The 20,832-nt window shown below is 38.2% G+C and overlaps 1 protein-coding gene across 1 annotated transcript in view; it reads right to left on the bottom strand.

Annotated features, from left to right (window-relative positions):
• Positions 1-1,443: 1,443 nt before the first annotated feature.
• The window catches only part of TRPC6 (transient receptor potential cation channel subfamily C member 6), a 105,995-nt gene continuing 86,606 nt past the window's right edge, over positions 1,444-20,832 (bottom strand). Inside the window, exons 7-12 of the mRNA XM_064505102.1 lie at positions 20,339-20,603; positions 17,214-17,409; positions 15,281-15,484; positions 7,148-7,231; positions 5,133-5,208; positions 1,444-4,289 (exon numbers count right to left, since the gene is read on the bottom strand). Coding sequence (XP_064361172.1) covers positions 4,138-4,289; positions 5,133-5,208; positions 7,148-7,231; positions 15,281-15,484; positions 17,214-17,409; positions 20,339-20,603 — 977 coding nt within the window. The 3' untranslated portion in view covers positions 1,444-4,137. The remainder of the gene's footprint in view (positions 4,290-5,132; positions 5,209-7,147; positions 7,232-15,280; positions 15,485-17,213; positions 17,410-20,338; positions 20,604-20,832) is intronic.

The raw sequence follows: 20,832 nt of genomic DNA, 5'->3' as shown, positions 1-20,832 counted from the left end.
TGGGGGTAGATGAAGTTAATGAGTATTTTCATTTATGCCTACCCACAGTTACACTAATGAAGACAGAAAAAATGCAATATTGTCTCAGAGTTAAGAAGAAACTTTCCTATCCATCATCCCTGGGGGATGGGTTGGATTCTTCTCGAGATCGGTAGGATCCTGTCCCTCTGAAGGACTAGCCTAGCTGGCTCTAGCTCTCCCAAGCAGATGCATATTTGTGTTCATGGTTCTGCAGTGTATTGCAGTCCTAATTTCTGCCAGATGTGGGAGATTTCTCACACTTTGTTATAGACATCTGTAACAGAGCTTCAGTGACTTCTTTAGAGTAACTGCAGAGAAATGGTCACTTCTGGCATATGACTCATCTTGTCTACTTCAGTTGTCTGCCTTTAGATGGAAAAAAAAAATCATCCTCAAGTTCTTTATATCCATTGAATATAAACAAAGTCTAGATGAGCTCAGACATAGATGTCTTCATGGCTGGTATCTAAAATCAGATGAGCCTGTCGATCTCACTTCTAAAACCAGTGGGGTTCATTGGCTTTGCCCAGCAGTGCTCTAAAATAGGATGAAATACAGCAGATTTTAACCTGGAATACCTGAATCTGTATGTGAAACCCTGTAGCTCTTACTCAGGACCTGTTTCTGTAAATCTTGAGAACCTTAAGCTTGTATTGCAGTATTGCTGTATAGTATCTGCAGTCCTCCATGACGTATAAGGCTTCTTCCCAAAAACGAGGCCTTATTTGGTTTCATCCAGAACACTGTGAGAAATCCTTTGCAAAGCTTTGTTAGTTTGAGGATTTTCTTACTGCATTTTCTTCTATTCAGAATTTCTTAAGCCCTCCCATATTTTTTAGTGAAATACCTTGGTAAGAACAGAAGAGAATGGAGAGGGAGAATGGAAGATGTCTAAGGGGTGACTGATTCTACTCACACTGTGATAATACAAGATTAGGAGATATTCAGGAAAAAAAATGATAAAAGCCAATACTTTTTCTCACTAGGTCTCATTTGGATGTTGAACCTGCTACTACAGAAACTCTGAACTGCTAAGCCCAAGAATTGAAGAAGATTTAAAGGAATAGTTAAGTAAGTAGCAAAATTATCTTGTTATCCTAATGATTCACAAAAAAATTCTGGAAACACTTCTTCATCAAGGCTAATGTGAATCTTCTGTTATTAGAAACTAATGGGAGAACTATGTAGGACGCACATTACCTGTTGCCTACTACAGGATTCTTCAGACACATCAGACAAGATATTTCACTGTGAGTCTAATCCAGTATGACAAATTCTTTGTTCTTATCGTGAAACATTTATATATAGAAGTGTTGCTAGAAAATTGAAATATTTTACCATATTTGTCTTACTGCTGCCTTTCAAGCAAGAGTAGCCAAAGTTTCCCAGGAGTGAAAGAGACCAACATACTCATACAATGCATTACAAGGTATTCTGAGTCTGGTACATTTAATTTTTTATCAGAATAATATATTTGGTATAGTGCTCATTTTAAATACTACATTTTTTGTCACACTACATTTGGCATCAGACCTCTTTAAATATATTTAACAAATTGTTCCATAAGTAATAACTACATATAAAATATCTTCATTGAATTAAAAAAATCCATATGTATTATCTTCATGAAATACAATATATACATTACGATCCTACAGTTTTAAGGTAAGTCAAAATTTGGGCTTAAACAAATTCACAGTGTCCATTTTGCCTCTGTAATAAAAATCTTAACTTTAAAAGTGCCTGGATCTTAAACTGTGTTTACTTACCTTGAGTGCCATTTCCTCCTATTAAGTTTATGGAGATCTTTTACTATGATCTAGTGCTAGACTGTATATCCAAATCATACGTTATAATGACCAAAAATAAAGAATTTCTCCTACTGAAAGTGAGCTTTGACTATAATTTTTACCTTGAAGTTCTGGCCAACAGATTTTCAAAAGAGCTTGTGAGAGGCGGAAAATCTGCATTGAGCAGTATGATCTCTCATTCACTGGAGCTGTAAGTGCTCACTGCTTCAGAAAACCAGGGCCAAAATATTTTAAGTGGAAACTCAGAATCAGTGGCCAATTCTAGAAAGATTGTCGGGAACTTGCTAAGAGTCCAAAGTTAGCTTCACTTTGACTTTCAGTGTGAGATAACCCCCAACTGCCTTCATTTTCTACACTGTGGCTGATACCAAAAGCAGAGCATTTCTGCCTTCTGCTAAGACCAACCAATAAGGTCATCTCAGAGTCTGCAGTACTCCCTGTTCATCACTATAGGAAATACTGCAGGTTATGAGGTAATGCTTTTTAGTAATCAAAGGCAAGTTATTAAGTTGGCTATTCTGTAGCCCATAGTTTTCCAGCTCAGCACATCGTGGTTTTTAATAGACACTGTTCTAGTACCTTTGAAAATCTCATTTTTTCTCCTCCCTCAGAGGAAGAGTCCTTAAAAGTTTCTAAACCCTGAGTTCATGATGCCTGAGGCCCACAGTACACGGATTGTCCCACATGCTCCATTAGTGGTTGAACTAATAGGCTAAGCGTAAGGCTAAGAAGTTCCCCAGAGCCATGATAAGTATCTTCTGGGAAGGCTGACCTCCATAATAACTTAGACTGTACTCCAGGCAGGACAGAACCCCTCTCCTCTATGTATTTATATGTTATCTGGTTTCAAAGACAGTTTTAACACACTTGTTTTCCCTGAAAATACACAATGACTTCACCAACAATTTTTAAAAAAGGACTATCAGTTAATTCAGCTAGAAACTAAACACTTTAAAAAATAATCTTTTTACACCTCCAGTCTAAAAGGGAGAGGCGGAAACGTTCTGATACATTCCACAATAAATAAGTTTCACAAAGCTAATTTAAAAGCAATTACTGACAAGCCATATTTAGCCTTGTTTCTAAAACGTGTAAGGCTTTTACAGGTCTGTTACACATCTTGAAGTTGCTGTTAAAAAACTCCAGAGCCCTTTCACTAATTTTAACCAAATTTAAAGAGGATTAGAGATCCCTAAAATAATATGTGCTAGGAAATACAGCAAAGGAATTCAGATTTCTCCCAAAAAAGGCCAAGGAATGCAATTCCATAGAAGATTAGCTTTCATAATACCCACCGCTGCGGAACAACCTGTTTTCTTTTGCTAAGGACAGATTTGAACACATTTCAACCATTTAAATAAGTTAAACTGTGAAGAAACATTGTCCCAAATGCACAATATTCCTGGAAATCAGAGTAAGGGTTTGCATCTCATAGGTCAGTTTCTTCCAACTTCAATAAAAATGTTAACAGATTTACATTCAAACCTCCCTGCATCTTGAGGGGTTTAGTTCACAACATAAAAGCTGGAGAAGTTTGGAATTCTTAAACAGATGAGAACTTCAAGGATAAATTACATCTGGATTAAAGGAGTTTTCTTCAGGCCTCAGTAAGAGCTTTTCAATAAACTTGGTGAAAAATATTTCTTTCTTAGTTCACTACCTCCCATTAGAACCTAGGTATCCGACAGGACAGTTCAGTGGTAACAGAGAGATAAGTAGGGAAGAATATAACACAGTGCTCTGAGTATCCAACTACCTACCTCTTCAAGGAAACATTCAAATAAGATACTTCAATATCCTGCAAATTTTGAAAGGCAGTTGGTTTTTTTTTTTTTTTTTTTCTCTTTGGGAATGATTTCTTTTGAAAAACTAAATAGATTTTGATACAAATATCTAAAAGCCTGGAATTCTCCTCTTTTGCTTCGTTAAACTATATGCATGAATGTCTGCAAATGGAAATTTGCAAAAATAACTGGTTAATGCAGGAAAAGTTTAGCTTTATGCTTTTAGTCCTCAGTGACTGGGCTTATCAAGACTCCACTGGCATTCTAAAAGAGGTAAGCTGAATATTAGAATGAGCTAAAATTAACTCTTCTTCAGCAGGCAAAGAATAAATAAATACCTTTACTCAAGTGATATTTCCTCTCTACCATAGACACAGAGGATTTGCCACTGTGTTTCCATAAAGAGCTGAAATGATTTTATTTCTGAATCTGTTGTAGAAATGTGAGCTAGACTTCAGAAAAACAGAAATATGGCTTTAAGTGAATTGTTAGCGTTTTGTTGCACTTCTAAAATGTTTAGGCTATCTCCTGTTTTCTTCTTCCTTAGAGTCAATTGACAGTTTTTCCCCAAGCTTCCTTATGAGCTCTGCCAGGTCCTCTGAATTTTGAGTTTTTTCCTCAAGGAGTTCATAACGGAGACTTGAGATGTCCTGTTTAATTTCCTTCAGTTCACCTGTAGGAGACATTAGGTCACACGGTTAAGGAATGAAGGAAAAAATAGCATATCCGGTCTCACAGTTACCATAGGTTACTTCTGTATTTCTTTGCTGAATCAGAAAAAGTGAGATGTTTTGTGGCCCACTGGTGAACGGTGGCTTAGGGATTGGACTGTGAAGATGTAGTACAGGACATGGACAAGTCTGAAGGCTTGTCTGAAGGGGAGAGATCGCACCAGTTCACCACGCTGCTGCCAGCGAGGGTGAGCAGCCTGCTGGCATGCAGGTGCCCAGGGGTGCTGAGCCCCTCTGGCCAAGAGTAAGGCCTCGTGCTGTCAGAAAGAGAGCTCTCCTCTGCTCTTCTGCTGCACGCGGTGTTTCTCCAGCATCAGACGGGTGCAAACAGAAGAGAACACTTCTGTGAAGTGCATTCACTGGGGAACCGTGAATGGTGCCAATTCTGTGTTTCCAGCTGACAAACCACACCAAAAAGAAGGCTGAAGTATGTGAACGCTTCCCTTCTAAGCACACATGTCCACACAAGGGAGAATTCATTTGGGAGTGCCCTGCCAAAGCCCTCAAAAACCAGAAAGACCGCATTAAAGGCAGCCCCACTACAGGATACATACGCATGGGTATTACTCAAAGGGGCAACACTCTTGACAGCAGAGATCCATAGCCACATTTCTTCTTTAATTTCAATTTCACATTAATTTTACATCTTGCACTTGTAAATATGTCAAGTGTATTTATAACCAAGTATTTTGAAAACATGTTTTCAGGTGGCATGTGTAACCATTTTAAATAGTTTGCTTTGATTCTCTGATTAGGTATAAACACACAGTCATCAACAAACTCACCTTCATTGACTTCATCACTTTCTTTATCTATCTGAGCTTTCAGTACATATCTTTTAATGAGACGTTTCATTATTTTCTGTGGAGAAGAAAGAAAGAAAGGAAGAAATAAAGAAAGAAAGAAAGAAAAAGAAAGTTTTCTTAGCTAGACTTTCTAGTACTGCTATGAAATTTCAACATATGAGCTTTGTAATCTTCTCTTGCATTCAGACATTTCAGTCTAGCATTTGCCCAAGTAAAAGGAATATTTTGTAAAAATCTCTGCTTTCACCTACACTAGAAATTTAAACTTTATTATCCAAAATATATACATATATATTAAGCTAGAAAACCAAACATGTCTTACTATGATTAGCATTCATAAGCTTAATTTAGACCACTACTGGAGTCTATGAGGATGATTAATATCAGTTGCAGCTTGGGTCTCCATGCAGGTGAAAATATCTAGTCTTTATTGTTATGAGAAGATGATAATGACCTTCATCAGCAAACATCTTTTTGCAAACAGTTTAATTTATTTAGCCAATAAGTTATTTTTTCCCAACGTGAAGCTTAGAGCAAATGGGACCCACATTCTCAGAGTCATTTAGGCCCCTCAGCTGGGACTCATCTGATCACATACAGATACTTTATAATGTAAATATCCATATCTGTGGCGGTCACCTTAAACTCCTTTTATGGACACTTGAGAGCACAGTTCATCTCAGACACCTAAAACTGATCAAATAAATCACACCATTTGAATGTCTATCCCTCTCCGCTAATAAGGGAGACCTAGGCCAACCAGTTCAGGTGTAAATTTTTACTTTTATAGGACAGTTGAATCCTGCCCCTAATTCTGCCATTAGTTCAAATTGCTTGAACAAGGAACAAGATATCTAACTACCTTTGAGGATCTATCTCTGGTTTTAATAATTTCCTATGGTGTAACCCATGACAACATAATATTTTTTGTTTTTCACTACAAGATAGAAAATATACATAGGTTTATGTGTCTGCTTTCGTCTCCACAGTAATAGACCTGACCAGAGACCCCTGTGAGGTGAATCATCTTAGATTAGTGGTTCCAGAGCATCATTACAGTCATGTTTGCAAGGTCAATAGCTGCACTGTTTACTCTAACAATCTGACAACGTTTCAAATACAACGCCGCACATCCTCATGTTTATGGGATAACTTTGTAATCTTAATATCTATCACTGCACCATAACATAATTGGCTATGAAAAAGTCAGTTTTTCAAATAGACCTGTACAGACACTGCATAATGTAAGAGCAGTGCAGAGCTATCCTGCCCAAGGAGGCAAACTTTCTTTTTCCTATGATTAAAAAAGACATTGATATATAATTCCACACTTTTTTCCATACTCTTTTGCAGCATTCAGATGGCCCTATTCTACTGACCAAGCGGCTCTTGCTCACTCTTTCCCACCTGCTTTGTAGTACTGTGAGAGGAAGGAAAGAAATAGCCTCTTGGCCAGAGTGGCTGTCCCTTCTGCGGGCTGTGCTGGATCTCTTTATGCCCTCACGTATAACCATGCAAAGGCACCTTGCAGTCATTTGTGAGTCAAAGAGTGAGCAGAATGTGCCAGTATCATAAAGGACCACACAGAAATCAGGCTGCAAGTTAGCTGTAAATTTGGAGTGTTGGAGTTTAGAAATGTGGCATACGAAGCTAAGCTGCTTTACCAAATTCACCAGGAAAAGATTTTTCATCTGTTTTTGGTTTTCTTAATTTGCACTGTGCAGTTGAGGACTGAGCCTATGAAAGTAAAGTATTTTTTTCAAGCTCTTTAAAATACTGCATTATGAGGGTGGCATTTAGGAAACAATCAAGAAACAAAAGAATAAAATTGTACTGTAAATACTTAAGTCATTGCATTTATTTTTGATACACACAAGGTCTGTGCATTCATTCTCAGTTCACATTGTTTAACATAAGTTTGAAACTCTCCTCATGCTGTCAGTCTGACCCATCAGCTGTAATACTTCTTTGTTTAAAAATAAGCTGTATTTTACCTGGTACTGTCTTGGAGGATTGTTTAAACTGTTTAAGTGGATTTCATCTGAGCTTCTTATACTTGACTGCTTCCTTTGACCGAGCTGAAATAGAAACATTATTTATAATAAGAAATAAATACAGGAATAATACATTTAAATTACCTCAGGCAAATATTTCAAATATGATAGAATATTAACTTTTTTTTGAAGCATTCAATTATTGTTCTAAAGTTTTGTACCTTTGCAGTCAGAATTTCACTGCATGAGTTCAAATGAACTCCTCGAGAAACCAAGGAAAGGAAGGAAAGGTGGCAAAATTGCCCCTTTTCCTTCTTTCTTAGCACTTGCCTGTAATGAAGGTAACCTCCCCTACTACAAAATACATGAGCTTGCTTCTCCCCTCACGTCCACAAATGACTGAAGGTTACTGCAGTTCATGTCAGCAAGTACCAAATCATCAGTGGATATTTTTGGACAGCATTCTCTTTACCACCCGTGCTGAAAGGAAGGGACATCACTCCGAGACGGAGCACAGCACGTGTACTAGCTCGGGCTCATTACTGATTTGAGAAGGACTGCAGCATGACGAAATGATGAACTGAGACTCAACTGCAATAGTTCGACTGCAATAAAAGTCAATGGCAACTGTCAAAATGAAACGGATCATATTAGTTTTGACTGATATGGGGCCAATTCAATGAATAGCATGGCAAGAAATTAAAAAAAAATGTGAAATATAATCTTGACTGATCTGGATGAGGAATAAGTGGGACTCCCATCAAAAAGCCAGTTCTCTGCAATTTTACATGGCACAATAAAATTATTACTTTTTTTAAAAAATAGGGCTATAATTGCAGTGTCTCAGATCCTGTGGGACCATCTTGTACTTCTAGTGAGGTCTTCTATATTGGTTATCCTTGTGTTTTACTGTACTGAGCACTTAGAACTAAGCAAACTGAAGCACTTGGGAGCTTGCTAGGTAATAGCGGGGATACGCTGGGGTATGGCCAGGTGGGGAGGAAAGCAGGGGAGGGCGAGACGCGCATGCAGCTGCAGAGCCACGGCACAACACGGGAGCCGGCGCTCCAATGCCTGCTACCAACGCAGGCTGCAGCTTCCCTGGGGCCATTCCTCCTAGGATGCCAATCCCGATATCCTCCCAACGTATAACGGGAGGTTGCCTGTGGCTGAGCTGTGAGAAGGAATGGAAATAGGAATATGGAGTATGTGGTAAATACACACCTCGTGTCAGAAAATGATAAAAATAAATGTCTCAGCAGAGGGCTTTATTAGAGCTTAGTTCTAATTTCCATTACATGTACTAACAAACCAAAGCTAAAATCACAGATTTGCGAATTTTATAGGTACAAAACTGCTGAATGAGCCATCAGATGCAGCTGCTTAATCAGCAATGAGGACATAATTAAAATTCTCAATTCTCCTAGGTCCTGCGGAGAGTCCTCACTAGGAGTTTTCCAGTTTTCTAGAAGTCCAATGACTTTATTTTCACTTTTACAGTAAAGCAAATAATTCCAATAAATAGTCTTCATAAATCTCCAGATAGGGAGCAATTTAAATATATTTTCAATTCTGTTTGGTATTTGTACTTTGATTATTTTTCCTGAATAAAAGATTACTCTTATTGGTGAAATATATTAAATTGTAATTTGGAAATTCTTTGTTCAGTAGAAAAGATTCACAACTTTTATATAAACACACTTTTCAAAACATTATGTATCTATTTGTATTAAGTTTATTTGAAACATGCAAAAATAATGACTGGAGATATATACTATATGATTAATGTTTATTCCTGACATATTAAGCTGAATTTGGATAGAAACTGAATTAAGGATGTATAAAAAGAGCTATTTATTGTTGCTTTTCATTGCTTGAATAAAGCTACCTTAAACGTTTTCAACCAGTATTGGAAAATATAATTTATTTAAGTAGACTTTCTAACTTAACCTATATTTCTGATTTATTTTTCAAAAGTAGTAGGTAGTGAGTTTACATGACTGTGTAATCACTAAGTCTTTCAGGATTTCAGAATTAATAAGTATCATTCTCTTGGGCCTCCTGTTTTTTTTCAGCTCCTGGTGTCTTAACTATAAATGAACTATTTTTGGAAATAATATGGTAGAATAAAATGAAGAGGATGCTTCCTCTGCAGAGGCAGAGTAAAGTCTTCCTGGCCAAAGCTGCTCCAGGACATAAGCTTTGACTCCAGCAGCACAGCCAGTGACCCAACTGTTCTGGAGCTCGAACTTTCTTTGCAACAGTGATGCTATTCAATAACATGTTACTTACCACTTCACACATAACCCACAATTGCAAGTGCAATCTATAATACTGGCTACCAGTTTCAAATGTATTTTAAAACGGATCATTTTAAAAGTTTACATTTAACTAAAACATCTGATTTAAATAATCTTGATTTTTACTTGAAATAGCAAAATCAGTGATTTTCAGTGAAATGAGTAAAATGAGAAACTGTAAACTGGTAAAAGCAAAGACATACTGTAACACCCTCATTTGAACCTTGACACTTCAGAGGTCTGCATTTTTTTGAGCCAAACAATGTACTTTTAATTAACTAAGGAGACTGCAATTTGAAAGTAGGCAGGTAAATCAAAAGTGTGTAACTTCATTAAATCTGCCTATGTATAGCTATAAAAGGAGAGATCATTTATTGGACAGTACTGAATGACCACTTGGTGGCAGAGATTGCCAAGATTTCATTATAACTTTGTTTCTATAAAAAATTGGTAAAGTATCTTTAAGCTTCACGCCTATGGCTTTTCCTCTCCAAAAAACTACTACAGGAATAAACTGTTTGCCGTATCAATGACTGAACTAGTATTCATATTTTTAAGTTAATATCTACCGAAAATCAGCACATAAGAAACTGGAGGAAAAAAAGGTAATTTAAATACTCCAGTGATAAAAACCCTAACAAAAATAAATCTCCTCCAGGAGTACTGTGAGGAAAGAGAAATGCAGTATGCAGGGACCACTGCTCTTAGAAAAAACTTTCTTGTTTCAACTTGCTTCTCATTAGGTCAGTCTCTAATATAACTTGAAAATCAATGCAATCACTTAGAACAGTCACCCATAATTACTGTAGCTGTTTTGTGTTGCACTTCGTTAACATTTCAAATCCAATTGTCAGAAGCAGCTGATGACTTGGAATGCCAGTAAATTGTATGGACTTAGACGAGAAGTGTGGATTCCCAGAAAATGACTCAGTTTGGACTCCCAGAACCAGAGGTCACGTGTGAGAATTTCAGCAACTGTGTTGTATATTAGGTAAGTAAAAATAACAATTTTTGTATCATTTGAGCGAGGGTTTAGAGAAATGGCTTGAGTAAGGGATTTTTAATAATTAATTGTTTGTTACTTTTTCTGAAGGGCCATGTTTCAAGAAAATGGCTTCTATAGGATATCTGCCACTGCTGTTTTTTAGCATAGGAGGATGAACAAGTTCTTCAACTCTCAAACCAAAAACCTTCTCCTTCACAAGGCTATTTTTCCACTTAGAAGGAAACGCCAAATAGGTTTTTTTAAAACCCTCTTCTTTTTTTCATTTATTTCTCCCCTTTTCTGTTTTAGTTTCTTGTTCACTTGATGTGTGAAACAATAATTCTAGCCCAAAAGAGAAGAAAGTTCAAGGTTTCAAACAACAGCCTGTAGGAAAACATCTTCAAAACCTTTCTGCAGATATGTAGATATGTCTCAGGAGATGACTTTCTGGAGTACTACCTTCTGAATGCAGCCAGGTAAATCACTTGCCACCTTACATTGTCAGCATCTGGCTTTGTTTTCTGCCTGTGAAAATCAGGGCAGAGCTGGCTCCAGGGGCAGAATTTCCACCCTTCCTCCATTAACTTGACGTTTTACAGTCATGCTGGTGCTGCTGCTTCTGCACTGAGGGGCTCTGTAGCAGAGACACACGCTGGCTGGGTCTGTGTCCATGCATTAACATTTCTGACACTGCAATGGCACTGCTTCCATCAGTAAATTGTGAGAGTCACCCCGAGTATGACTTTGGCCAGAACAACTAGCTCTCTCCTTAAATGCTCCTATACACAGTTTGGCAACTGGAATGCTCTGGGGACAACTGCACGCAGCAACCCTACTTTGGGGGCAAAACTGTTTGAATAGGGACCAGCCATTAACAAATTGGCCTCAGTGCCCAGAAACGCTCCCAGGAACTTTTAATTTACTAGCATTGACAAAGACACCAAGTCATGGGACTGATCTTGCCAGATCTTGTCTGATCTTGACACAGGTCATTTTGCTTGGAGCAGCTCCTCACTTGAGGCTCAGAAGTCACAGCGGGATCAATCCGCTTAGCACTGTAGTGACTCCAAAGTCAAAAAAACAGGAAGCCTGATAATGTCTTTGAGAAGATCCTCTGAAAGCCCCACAACAGCAATCAATTATCAATAGCAGATCAAAATGTGGCACAAAAACATTTTAGTTGTTTTTTAGAAGTGCAAAGGATTGCATCTAATGGATTCAGGTAAGGTCAACTCCACAGCAGGTGGCACTCCGAAAAGGTAAGTAAAAATGTAATCATCTGCCAATATCAGTCGTTCTGCTGGAAAAGCTGAGAAATCAATGGTTGTGAGTCCAGCTGCTTTCTGGTTTTTCAATGTAAGAGATGTTTTTTTCTAAAAAATTTGATCTGAAATTTTATAGCTACTTTGGCTGGGGAGTAAGCACATTTTATTTCGTGTTCGATATTCTAGAATCTGCAGCTAGTGGAAAGCATTAATATCGAAGAATACAAAGGAACTAAAAACTAATTCAGGATTAGAACAGCTGATAAACCACAGTTACATCCTCATAGCACTCCTTCAGAGATGCTCCTTTAAAATTAGACATAAACCTTGCTTAGTGGTCCATCTATAATTGGTAATTATTTCAATTTGCATCTTTTTAGCCATCTGAATTGCTAGGTTTGAATGTGATTTGGGAGAGGAATGATAAAAACCCAGCTTCTTTCCTTAGGGTGCAAGAATGGCATGTCAAGAGTACCTAAGTTATGTAGGAACATAAGTTTTATTAAAAACACTCATTAAAAGTGAAGTTCTAACTTACTTATGTGCTTTAGAAAGTCATAAGTGAAATGAATAAGAAAGAAAAAAATCCATTGATTTGTCATTTCTCACCATCACCCAGTCTGAAGTTTATATGTATCTCCTTAAAGTCATGACTTCTCAGTGACATCCTTGTCACCCACTGAAGTTGTAAAATCAACCAAATGTTTTGCAAATGCTGGAGTCATTAAAAACTTGAACAAATGCAGTATCACCTCTGATGGGTATTAACTACATTATTAGGATGAGATTTCCCAAATAACATGAAATAAGATCAGTGAAGTGCTAGAAAAATTACCAGTAGTGTACACAATATATCTGAAGTCAATAAAAAGCTTGATTTCACTGCCAGTATTTGTAGTGTCTGTGTTTATTTTTATAATCTATTATGTATTTAGCCAGAGGCAGAAGCTTGTAACAGGCACAGATTTTAATGTTTTTCCATATAGCTTGAATTTTTTTCTTCTAGGATTACAACTATTTTTTTTTTCTCTTTTAGTCTTCAACTAGTACTATTAATATACAATATGAGTGAGGACAGGGAAGGCCAAAGAGCAAGAATGCAGAAAAACATGCAGGGAAGGAAAACCAGCAGTGACAGTGGAAGGGAGAGAGCTAAACAGAGGAGATACAGCAGAGAAGGGACAATCTTGGATATATCTGTCGTGGAAAAACTGCTCATCGTATTTGTAACAGAGCTGACACAAGCACCTAATTTCTTTACTGGCCCCCAATCAAATGACTAGAGCAAATGACAGACACAAGAATTAGTCTACTGGCTTTTTTAACAATTACCAATTCAAAAAATTCCAGAAATGACACATTTGATTCTGCCACCTGTATTTTTTTTAACAAACTTCTCTTTTTTTCTTTTTGTGAATGTTATGTTACCATATGCTCACTTGCCTACTTGTTTACATTATTTCTTTATGTGTTATAATGCCAGTCTACACACTTCCAGTATCACCTAATGTGATGTGCTGTGCCCAATGTTCTCAGAAAGTAATTAATTTGATGTATACCAAGACACTGCAAGGAAAAGACACTGACTATAAACTCTTTACATAAGCCTATTAGCTACAGTAATGAATCAACTCAAGTACATTTTACTGTACTTGTCATGTAAATAAAACAGATTACAGAATGCTGCATTCTTGGTGGAAGCAGAGACAACCTACAGAGGGGGAATATAGAGACATTGCCCAGGCATGTAGGGATGGTGTTAGCAAAGCCAAAACTCACCTGCAGCTGACATTTACAAGGGATACGAGGGCAATAAGAGCCTCTACTGTTTCATTAGTAGCAAAAGGCCAAATGAGGAAAATGCGGGCCCACTGCTGAGCAGGGCAGGTGATGCAGTGACAGGGGACAGGTACAGCTGAGGTACTCAATGCCTTCTCTGCCTCGGTCTTCAGAGGCAAAGTCTCCCAGTGTGCTTAGCAAAGGGGCTCAAGGAGGAGGAGAACGACCAGCAGTGGATGAGGGTTGAGTCAGGGATTACTTGAGAGAGCTTGACCCATGCAAATCCAAGGGATCCAATGGGCTGCATCTAAGGGTGCTGAGAGGGCTGGCTGATGTCCTCACAAGGCTGCTCTCTATCATATTTGAAAGATCATGGAGATTGGGTGATGTTCCCAATAGCTGGAGAATGACAAATGTCAATCTCATCTTCAAAAAAAAGCCAAAATGATGAGCTGGGCAACTACAGGCTGCTCAACCTCACTTTGGTACCTTGGAAAAAAAGTGAGTGAGTCCTCTCAGAGCACATTTCTGGGCACATGGAGAAGAAGGTGATTGGGAACAGTCAGCATGGATTTACCAAGGGTAATTCTGCTTGATCATCCTGATTGCCTTCTTTGAAAAAATGACTGCATTGGTCATTTACCTTGATATAGCAGGGCTTTTAACAGCTACAATCTAGATGGGTGGACCACTGTATGGGTAACATACTGGCTGGACAGTTGGGCTTGGAGTGTAGTCGTTAACGGATCATCTCTATCTGGAGGCTGGTGACAAGAGGGAAGAGGGATAGCACAGAGGTCCATCCTGGGACCTGTCCTCTTTAACATCTTTATCAATGATGGGGGAGGTGTCAGAGCACACTCCCGTCAAGTTTGGAGACAACACCAAACTGGCAGGGGACAAGTTGATACGCTCAAGGGCAGGGCTTCCATCCAGACTGGAGGATGTGGCTGAAAAGAACCTTGTGAAATTCAACAAGGACAAATGCAAAGTCCTGTGCTGGGGAAGAACCCCCTGCAACAACACTGGCTGGGGACTGCCTGGCAGGGGAGCAGCTCTGTGGAAAAGGCTCCGGGTGACTTGAGGGAAAGCAAGAAAGATGTTCAGAAACTGCAGTGAGTTCAGTGAAGGGCCACCGAGATGGTTGGGCTGGAGCACTTGCCCTGTGAGGAGAGGCTAGGGGAGAGATGGGCTTGTTCATTCTGGAGCAGAGACAGCTTTGGGGACACCTGACAGCAGTCCTCAGCACCTACGGGGAGGTCATTGAGGAGACAGAGTCAGGCTCTTCACAGTGGTGCATGGTAGGAGGACAAGAGACACCAGGCATAAGCTGAAATATTAGAAGTTGAGACTGGATATAAGGAAAAAATTTTTCTCTGTGAGGACAGTCCAGCAGTGGCACAAGTTGCCCAGAGAGGTTGTGCATCTCTGTCCTTGGAGGTTTTCAAGACTGAACTGGAAAAAACCCTGAGCTACTTGGTGAGGCTTCATAGCTGACTCTGCTGCGAAGAGGAGGTTGGACTGGAGACCTCCGAGCTCTCTTCCAGCCTTACTTATTCTGTGATAATAAGCAGGAAGAACTCTAAATTTAGAACATTATTCTTGAACTTAAGTGATTATAAACATAAAAAAGTGTTTACATTAAAAAACAAAGTAAAAATTTCAGTCTTTCTACTGACTGACTTCAGAAGTGTCACTTTGGACTAAGTAGATGGGAAATTCATCAGAAAAACAGCTCAGCACCAACAATGAAAAATGAAATTTTTTTTGCCTTTTAAAATTAGCATACACACTATAAAGTTACCTTGTTCATCTCCGCATCCTCCTGAAAACTTTTCTTTTGGCACAGAAATGGTTTAGAGATCCATTTTTTGATCCTCAGTAAGAGATATAGCAAAGATTTTGGGCTTGGCACTAGGTTGAAGGGTACTGGAAGAGTTCTCCCTTCTTCGAAGTAAGAAAACCAAAGTTTAGCCCTTGCAAATTTCCACTCTACATCAGCATCATCCTGTAAAAGCAAAACATCTCTATTAATACAATGTTAGTACCATCTGACTATTGAAGAAGCTGCAGGTAAATTTTATGTGTGTTTTGAATGGAATTGGTTGAAGTTAATCTTAAAGAGATCAAGAACTTGTTTATACTATAGGAAAACCAAACTTCAGGGAATGGAACTTTTTTATTAACCCATATAAAGTATTGCAACTACAGTAGAACAAAGTGGATATGAATTAAACATCTCTTACTCCAGAGTGAGTGTTATTAGTCTGCAATATAGGATCACAAAGGTAGACTTCTTGTTTGTTGCTCTTTGTAGGCAGACTGATAAGAACTAAGGCTCTAACTTAAAAGCACACAATTCAATGCCTGATTTAAAGCTCGATGGCAACACTCAAACTCATCCTCTAGCGTTTATTTGACTAGTCACTTGCTTTCAATGCTGTCTGGTTCAGTAAAGAATACGGAACAATTCTGTGTTAACATAACAAAAATGTAAATGTCTCTCTGAGACTACAAGCTCTGATTTCTTATCTTTTTGTCTCTTCTGCCTCAATTCACTTCCTCCATTAGCTTCTTTATGAAGAAGACATAGCATCAGAATTTTAAATAAGAATTTTGGTCTAATAAATATGAAGTTAAAAAAGAAGATACTCAGTCAGATGAGTCTTACCTAATTCTTTTCATTTGCTGAAATACATGATTAAACCAGGCATACTCTCATCACCACACTTTATCTTGAGCATTTATGGTGACCAAAACACTGATTTTATTCCTCCATGTAAAGTTCAAGATAGTTTTCTGTAGAAGGGCCTGGGGTCATGATCAAGGACATGACTCAACATTACTATAACTGTTTTTAGAAGCTGTTTGTATTCAGTCACTAGATTTTTTGGCTAATAGCCTGTTTTTTAGAGCTCTGAACCTAATTGGTTGTTCTGTGGCCTCTTTGGTCAGAAGAATTTGAACCTCCCTGGAGAACATGCTGCTCTTGCCCAAGCGGGACGACACCGTGGTCCCAAACCAGAGCCCAGAAGCTGCGACCAGAGCAACGTCACACAACCAGAAACCTGATCCTGCTGCAGTGTGCTAAGGGCATGTCCTAGGAAGGGTTGGGATGACCTGTGGTTCTGGAGATCTGCTTCCTTCTTCTCTAAACAATGATATGATTTAGCCCTTTTTCCCAAAGCATAGAAAAGTTAATACTGATTACTTTGTCAGATAATAAAGCTTTATTCACTGTAGAGGACCAGAGTGATAGTTGTTTAAGTGAAAAAAAGAAAATGGCATGTTTAAGATTTGCTTACAAGGTCAAGGCATAGGAACGAGAACATCCTTGCAGCAAGAGGGGCACTACTTAAATAATAACTACAAATGAGGCATAGGAAAGATTCACAAAGTCACGTAATACAGCACATCCCTATTGGGAACATAATATATTTCCACAGCAGTCACTTAGTCCAGTCTTACTATTCTTACTATTGCAAGCATGTGAAGCTAAGTTTCCATTTATTTTACTATTCCAGAGCTTAGTGATAGTTCCAGCTAGTTTTTGTATTTTATAATAAAAATGGACAGTGGGATTAATATCTTTTTGCTAATTTACTCCAAAAGCCTGTGGTATTTTTCTCAAAAAGTACATTCATAAGATGACAATAAAAAAGATTTTTTCCAGGAGATTTAATCAATTAGAGGTAATACTAAGTGCGGTGTTATTTCATCACAAATGGAATTTTTACCTCAATTTCCTGGAATGAACTGTTGATCATTGCGATGAGCATGTTCAGTAAGACAATGACCATGGTAACATTATAGACTCCATAAAGGACATAACCGATATTTTCAATAAATTTGTGTTTATAATTGATGACAACTGATTTAACTTCTGAGAGTCCAAATATAGCCCAGAACAACGTCTTGAAACTTTCTTCAACACTAAACAGAGAAATTGAAAATATGTATATGTTACTGAACAAAAGTTGTATATTAATATTGTATAAATTGCCAGTTACCATTTTAATACAATATACAAATTTTTGTTTTAGCATAACATTGATTTCTATCACAGTGATATTGTGCAGAGCAAGTATATTACTTAATTTCATATATACTGGCTATCCATATGACTCTAAACGTTTAGGACTGACAGTAAAAGCATCTCATTCAGTTTAGGAATTACACTGTACCTCCTCAAAAGAACATTACAGTGATTCACTTATTAATCACTTTACATCCTACATGCTTACCTGCAATGTGAATGTAAATTACAAAAATAACTGACTTGTAATTACTTTATTATAATTGCACTATTAGTTTACTTAGTATGAACTATTTTACCATTAGTATGAAATAACACCCTGAAATTGTGGAGGAGACAAGATTACTGCGTTTCAATCAGCATTTTGCAAAAAAATCAGTCTCCCAGACCCTAATCCTCCAGCTGAGTATTCACTATTCCCACACCAATCCAGGGTAAAGGTAATAAGCCACAGGATGGTGATATTTAATTTTTTTCAGGCTAGTTCCTTTAAATATATACAAATATATTTCCTCTTTATCATTTTATATGTATAACTTCTGAGATATCTTTTCCCATTTCCATCCACTTGCAGGCATATTTTATTTTGCTTTGATGAATAGGTGTCAATTCCCCATGACCCAAATGCAGTAACATTGCAAGTCACGTTTTTGATATTATTGCGTTATTGTTAATAAAAAAGTTAAAAGAAATTTGTCATTTTGTAGTTGTGAAGCTATTTCTTTGCTTATAATTTATTCATAGTCCACCAATGAATTCAGTTTTAGGTACTTTATATATTATGTGAACTAATAAAAATAAAGAAAGCAATAATTACTTTTTTCCCTGTTGGCAAAGTTTGTTTTTCTGGCTGAGTATGCTTCATAACAACTGCTGCTTGAACACCTTGACGGCCAGAAATTAAGTGGGAAAGGGCTGTAGGGCATAGAATAGAGTGAGTTTCCACTCAAGTATTTTATCTTAAAATCACAGCTAAAAAGGCAAGGCATAACAAAGTATACCAAATGACTTCTGATAGACAGAGAGAGCAGATTCAGAATCTCTGTTCTTATGATGGGAGAAGAATGAACAATCAATGAAATTAATAGTAAAAAATGTAAAAAACTGATAAAAAGGAAATATATTTTCTTTTCACAAGGTGTAACCATTCATTGTTATAGGAAATTACGGAGTTCCAGAGCTTACAATAGGGATTAGACTTTTTTTTGGCTAGTAAGAATATACAGAGTAGTCTTAAATGAAACATTTTTAATGAGCTTTTTTTCCCTCATATGATGGCACTTAAGCCTGCTTCAATTACACATAACAGTGACATTTTATGAAGAAGTCAGACTTGCTCCCATGTGCTGCTGACCACTCTCACTGGCAGGATGTTGTCCTGTCGGCTCAGATCCAGCCTGTGTCTCCAAATTCCTGAACAGCTCCTTACCCATGGAGTGCTAAATTACATTTTAAAATTAAAACATTAAAAAATTAAACTTTATATGTTTGAGGATCATCTGACATATGTACAGCACTGTATAAGGGGTTGGAAGTGCATCTCTTCTTTTATAAGCCTTTCCAGCACAAACATCTTGACACCAAACTGTGGTACACTTCAGGAACTGTAAAAAAAAAAAAAAATCCCCTTATTCTTGTGGTAGGAGGCTGCCAAAAAGGCTGCCTAAAAGAAGCAGAGTTTATAAATTTAACATTGAGACTTGGATCTTAAGAATCTCACTGGCTTCCTCTTCCCCATCCCACAGGCACTCCAGATTCTTCACAAAATCACTGAATTTTTGGCTGTAGTTTTCCTAACCCTGTCCCGTCATGCTTGAACGATGTCTCTGTATGCCTCCAGGGTCAGCTGTCCCTGCTTCCACCTTTTGTATGCTTCCTTTTTATGCTTGAGTTTAGTTGGGAGCTTCTTGCCCATCCATGAAGATCTCCTGCCACCTTTCCTTGATTTCCTGTATGTCAGAATGGACCAATCTTGAGCTTGGAGGGGGTGATCCTTGAACATCAATCAGTTCTCCTGGACTCCCTTTCCTCCAGGTCCATATGCTATGGGAATCTTCCAAGCAAGTCCCTAAACAAGCCAAAGTCTGTTCTCCTGAATTCCAGGGTTATGATCCTGCTATCTGCTTCGCTCTCTTCTCTGAGGATCCTGAACTGCACCATCTCATGGTCACTGCAGCCAAGGGTGCCCCTGACCTTCACATCCCTAAGTGGTTCTTTGTTTGTAAATGTCATGTCCAGCAAAGTGTCTCCCATCGTCAGCTCCTCAGTCAGCTGTGTCAGGAAGCTATGCACTCCAGTAACCTCCTGGGTTGCTTGTGCCCTGCTGTGTTGATCCTCCAGAAGATATCGGGGTGGTTAACGTCCCCCATGAGGACCAAGGCCTGCAACTGTGAGGCTTCCTCCAGTTGTTTGAAGAAGGCCTTACCTACTTCTTCCTGATCTGGTCTGTAGCAGATACTCACCACAACATCACCCACCTTGATCTGCCCACAAGTCCTGACCCTTAAGCTCTCAACTGGCTCACTGCCCATCCCAAGGCAGGGCTTCGTGCGTTCCTGCTGTTCTCCCATACAAAGAGCAACTCCTCCTTGCCTTCCCAGCCTGTCCTTTCTGATTTATCAGTGTTGTTGGGATCAAAAGCTCATTCTCGGACTTCAAATATATTGTATGAGCACCAGAACAAAGGAGACAATTACCACTTGATCCAATAGGAAGAGATTTTACAAAAGATGCAAACCTTATACAGCAATTAGTAAAAGGAATACAAACAATACAAGCAACTGACTTTCCATAAAAGTAGCCCACAATCATTGCAGTTGTACTTACGTTGTGAATGCTTCATTTTTTTTTGCTCCCAGATAGTAGGAATATAGATTAAACATCCCTATCATGAAAGCCACAAACACCATGATAAATATCACCATGAACTTGAAGATGTCTTTCACAGTTCTGCCAAGTGATATCTGCAGGGGTCCAAAGCTTTCATTAGCTGGCAGGATGTAGGCTATTCTGGAGAAACTTAATACTACTGCAATTGCATACAGGCCTTCAGATATGATCTGAGGATCAGACGGATCCCAATTTATTCTGGCTAGAAACAAAAGATGAGAATTTCTGTCAGATTTTCATGCCCACCTTAGGTTGCTCACTTAAGTATTCCTTTTGGTAAGTAACAGAAGAGTAACTCAGAGTCAGTGTAAATTGGAGTTGAAGGCAATGGAGCTATGAAAATTTGAAACAGTTGAGGTACTGTCTTCACAGCTTTTTTTCCCCTTTATTGTAATCTGCATGATGTATTTTCACAAAGAGACAAATTATAA

This window comes from Dromaius novaehollandiae, chromosome 1 (assembly GCF_036370855.1).
Source record: "Dromaius novaehollandiae isolate bDroNov1 chromosome 1, bDroNov1.hap1, whole genome shotgun sequence".
Classification (NCBI taxonomy): Eukaryota; Metazoa; Chordata; class Aves; order Casuariiformes; family Dromaiidae; genus Dromaius; species Dromaius novaehollandiae.
The sequence above is the reverse complement of the archived record's forward strand: the minus strand, read 5'-3'. Positions and strand labels throughout refer to the sequence as shown.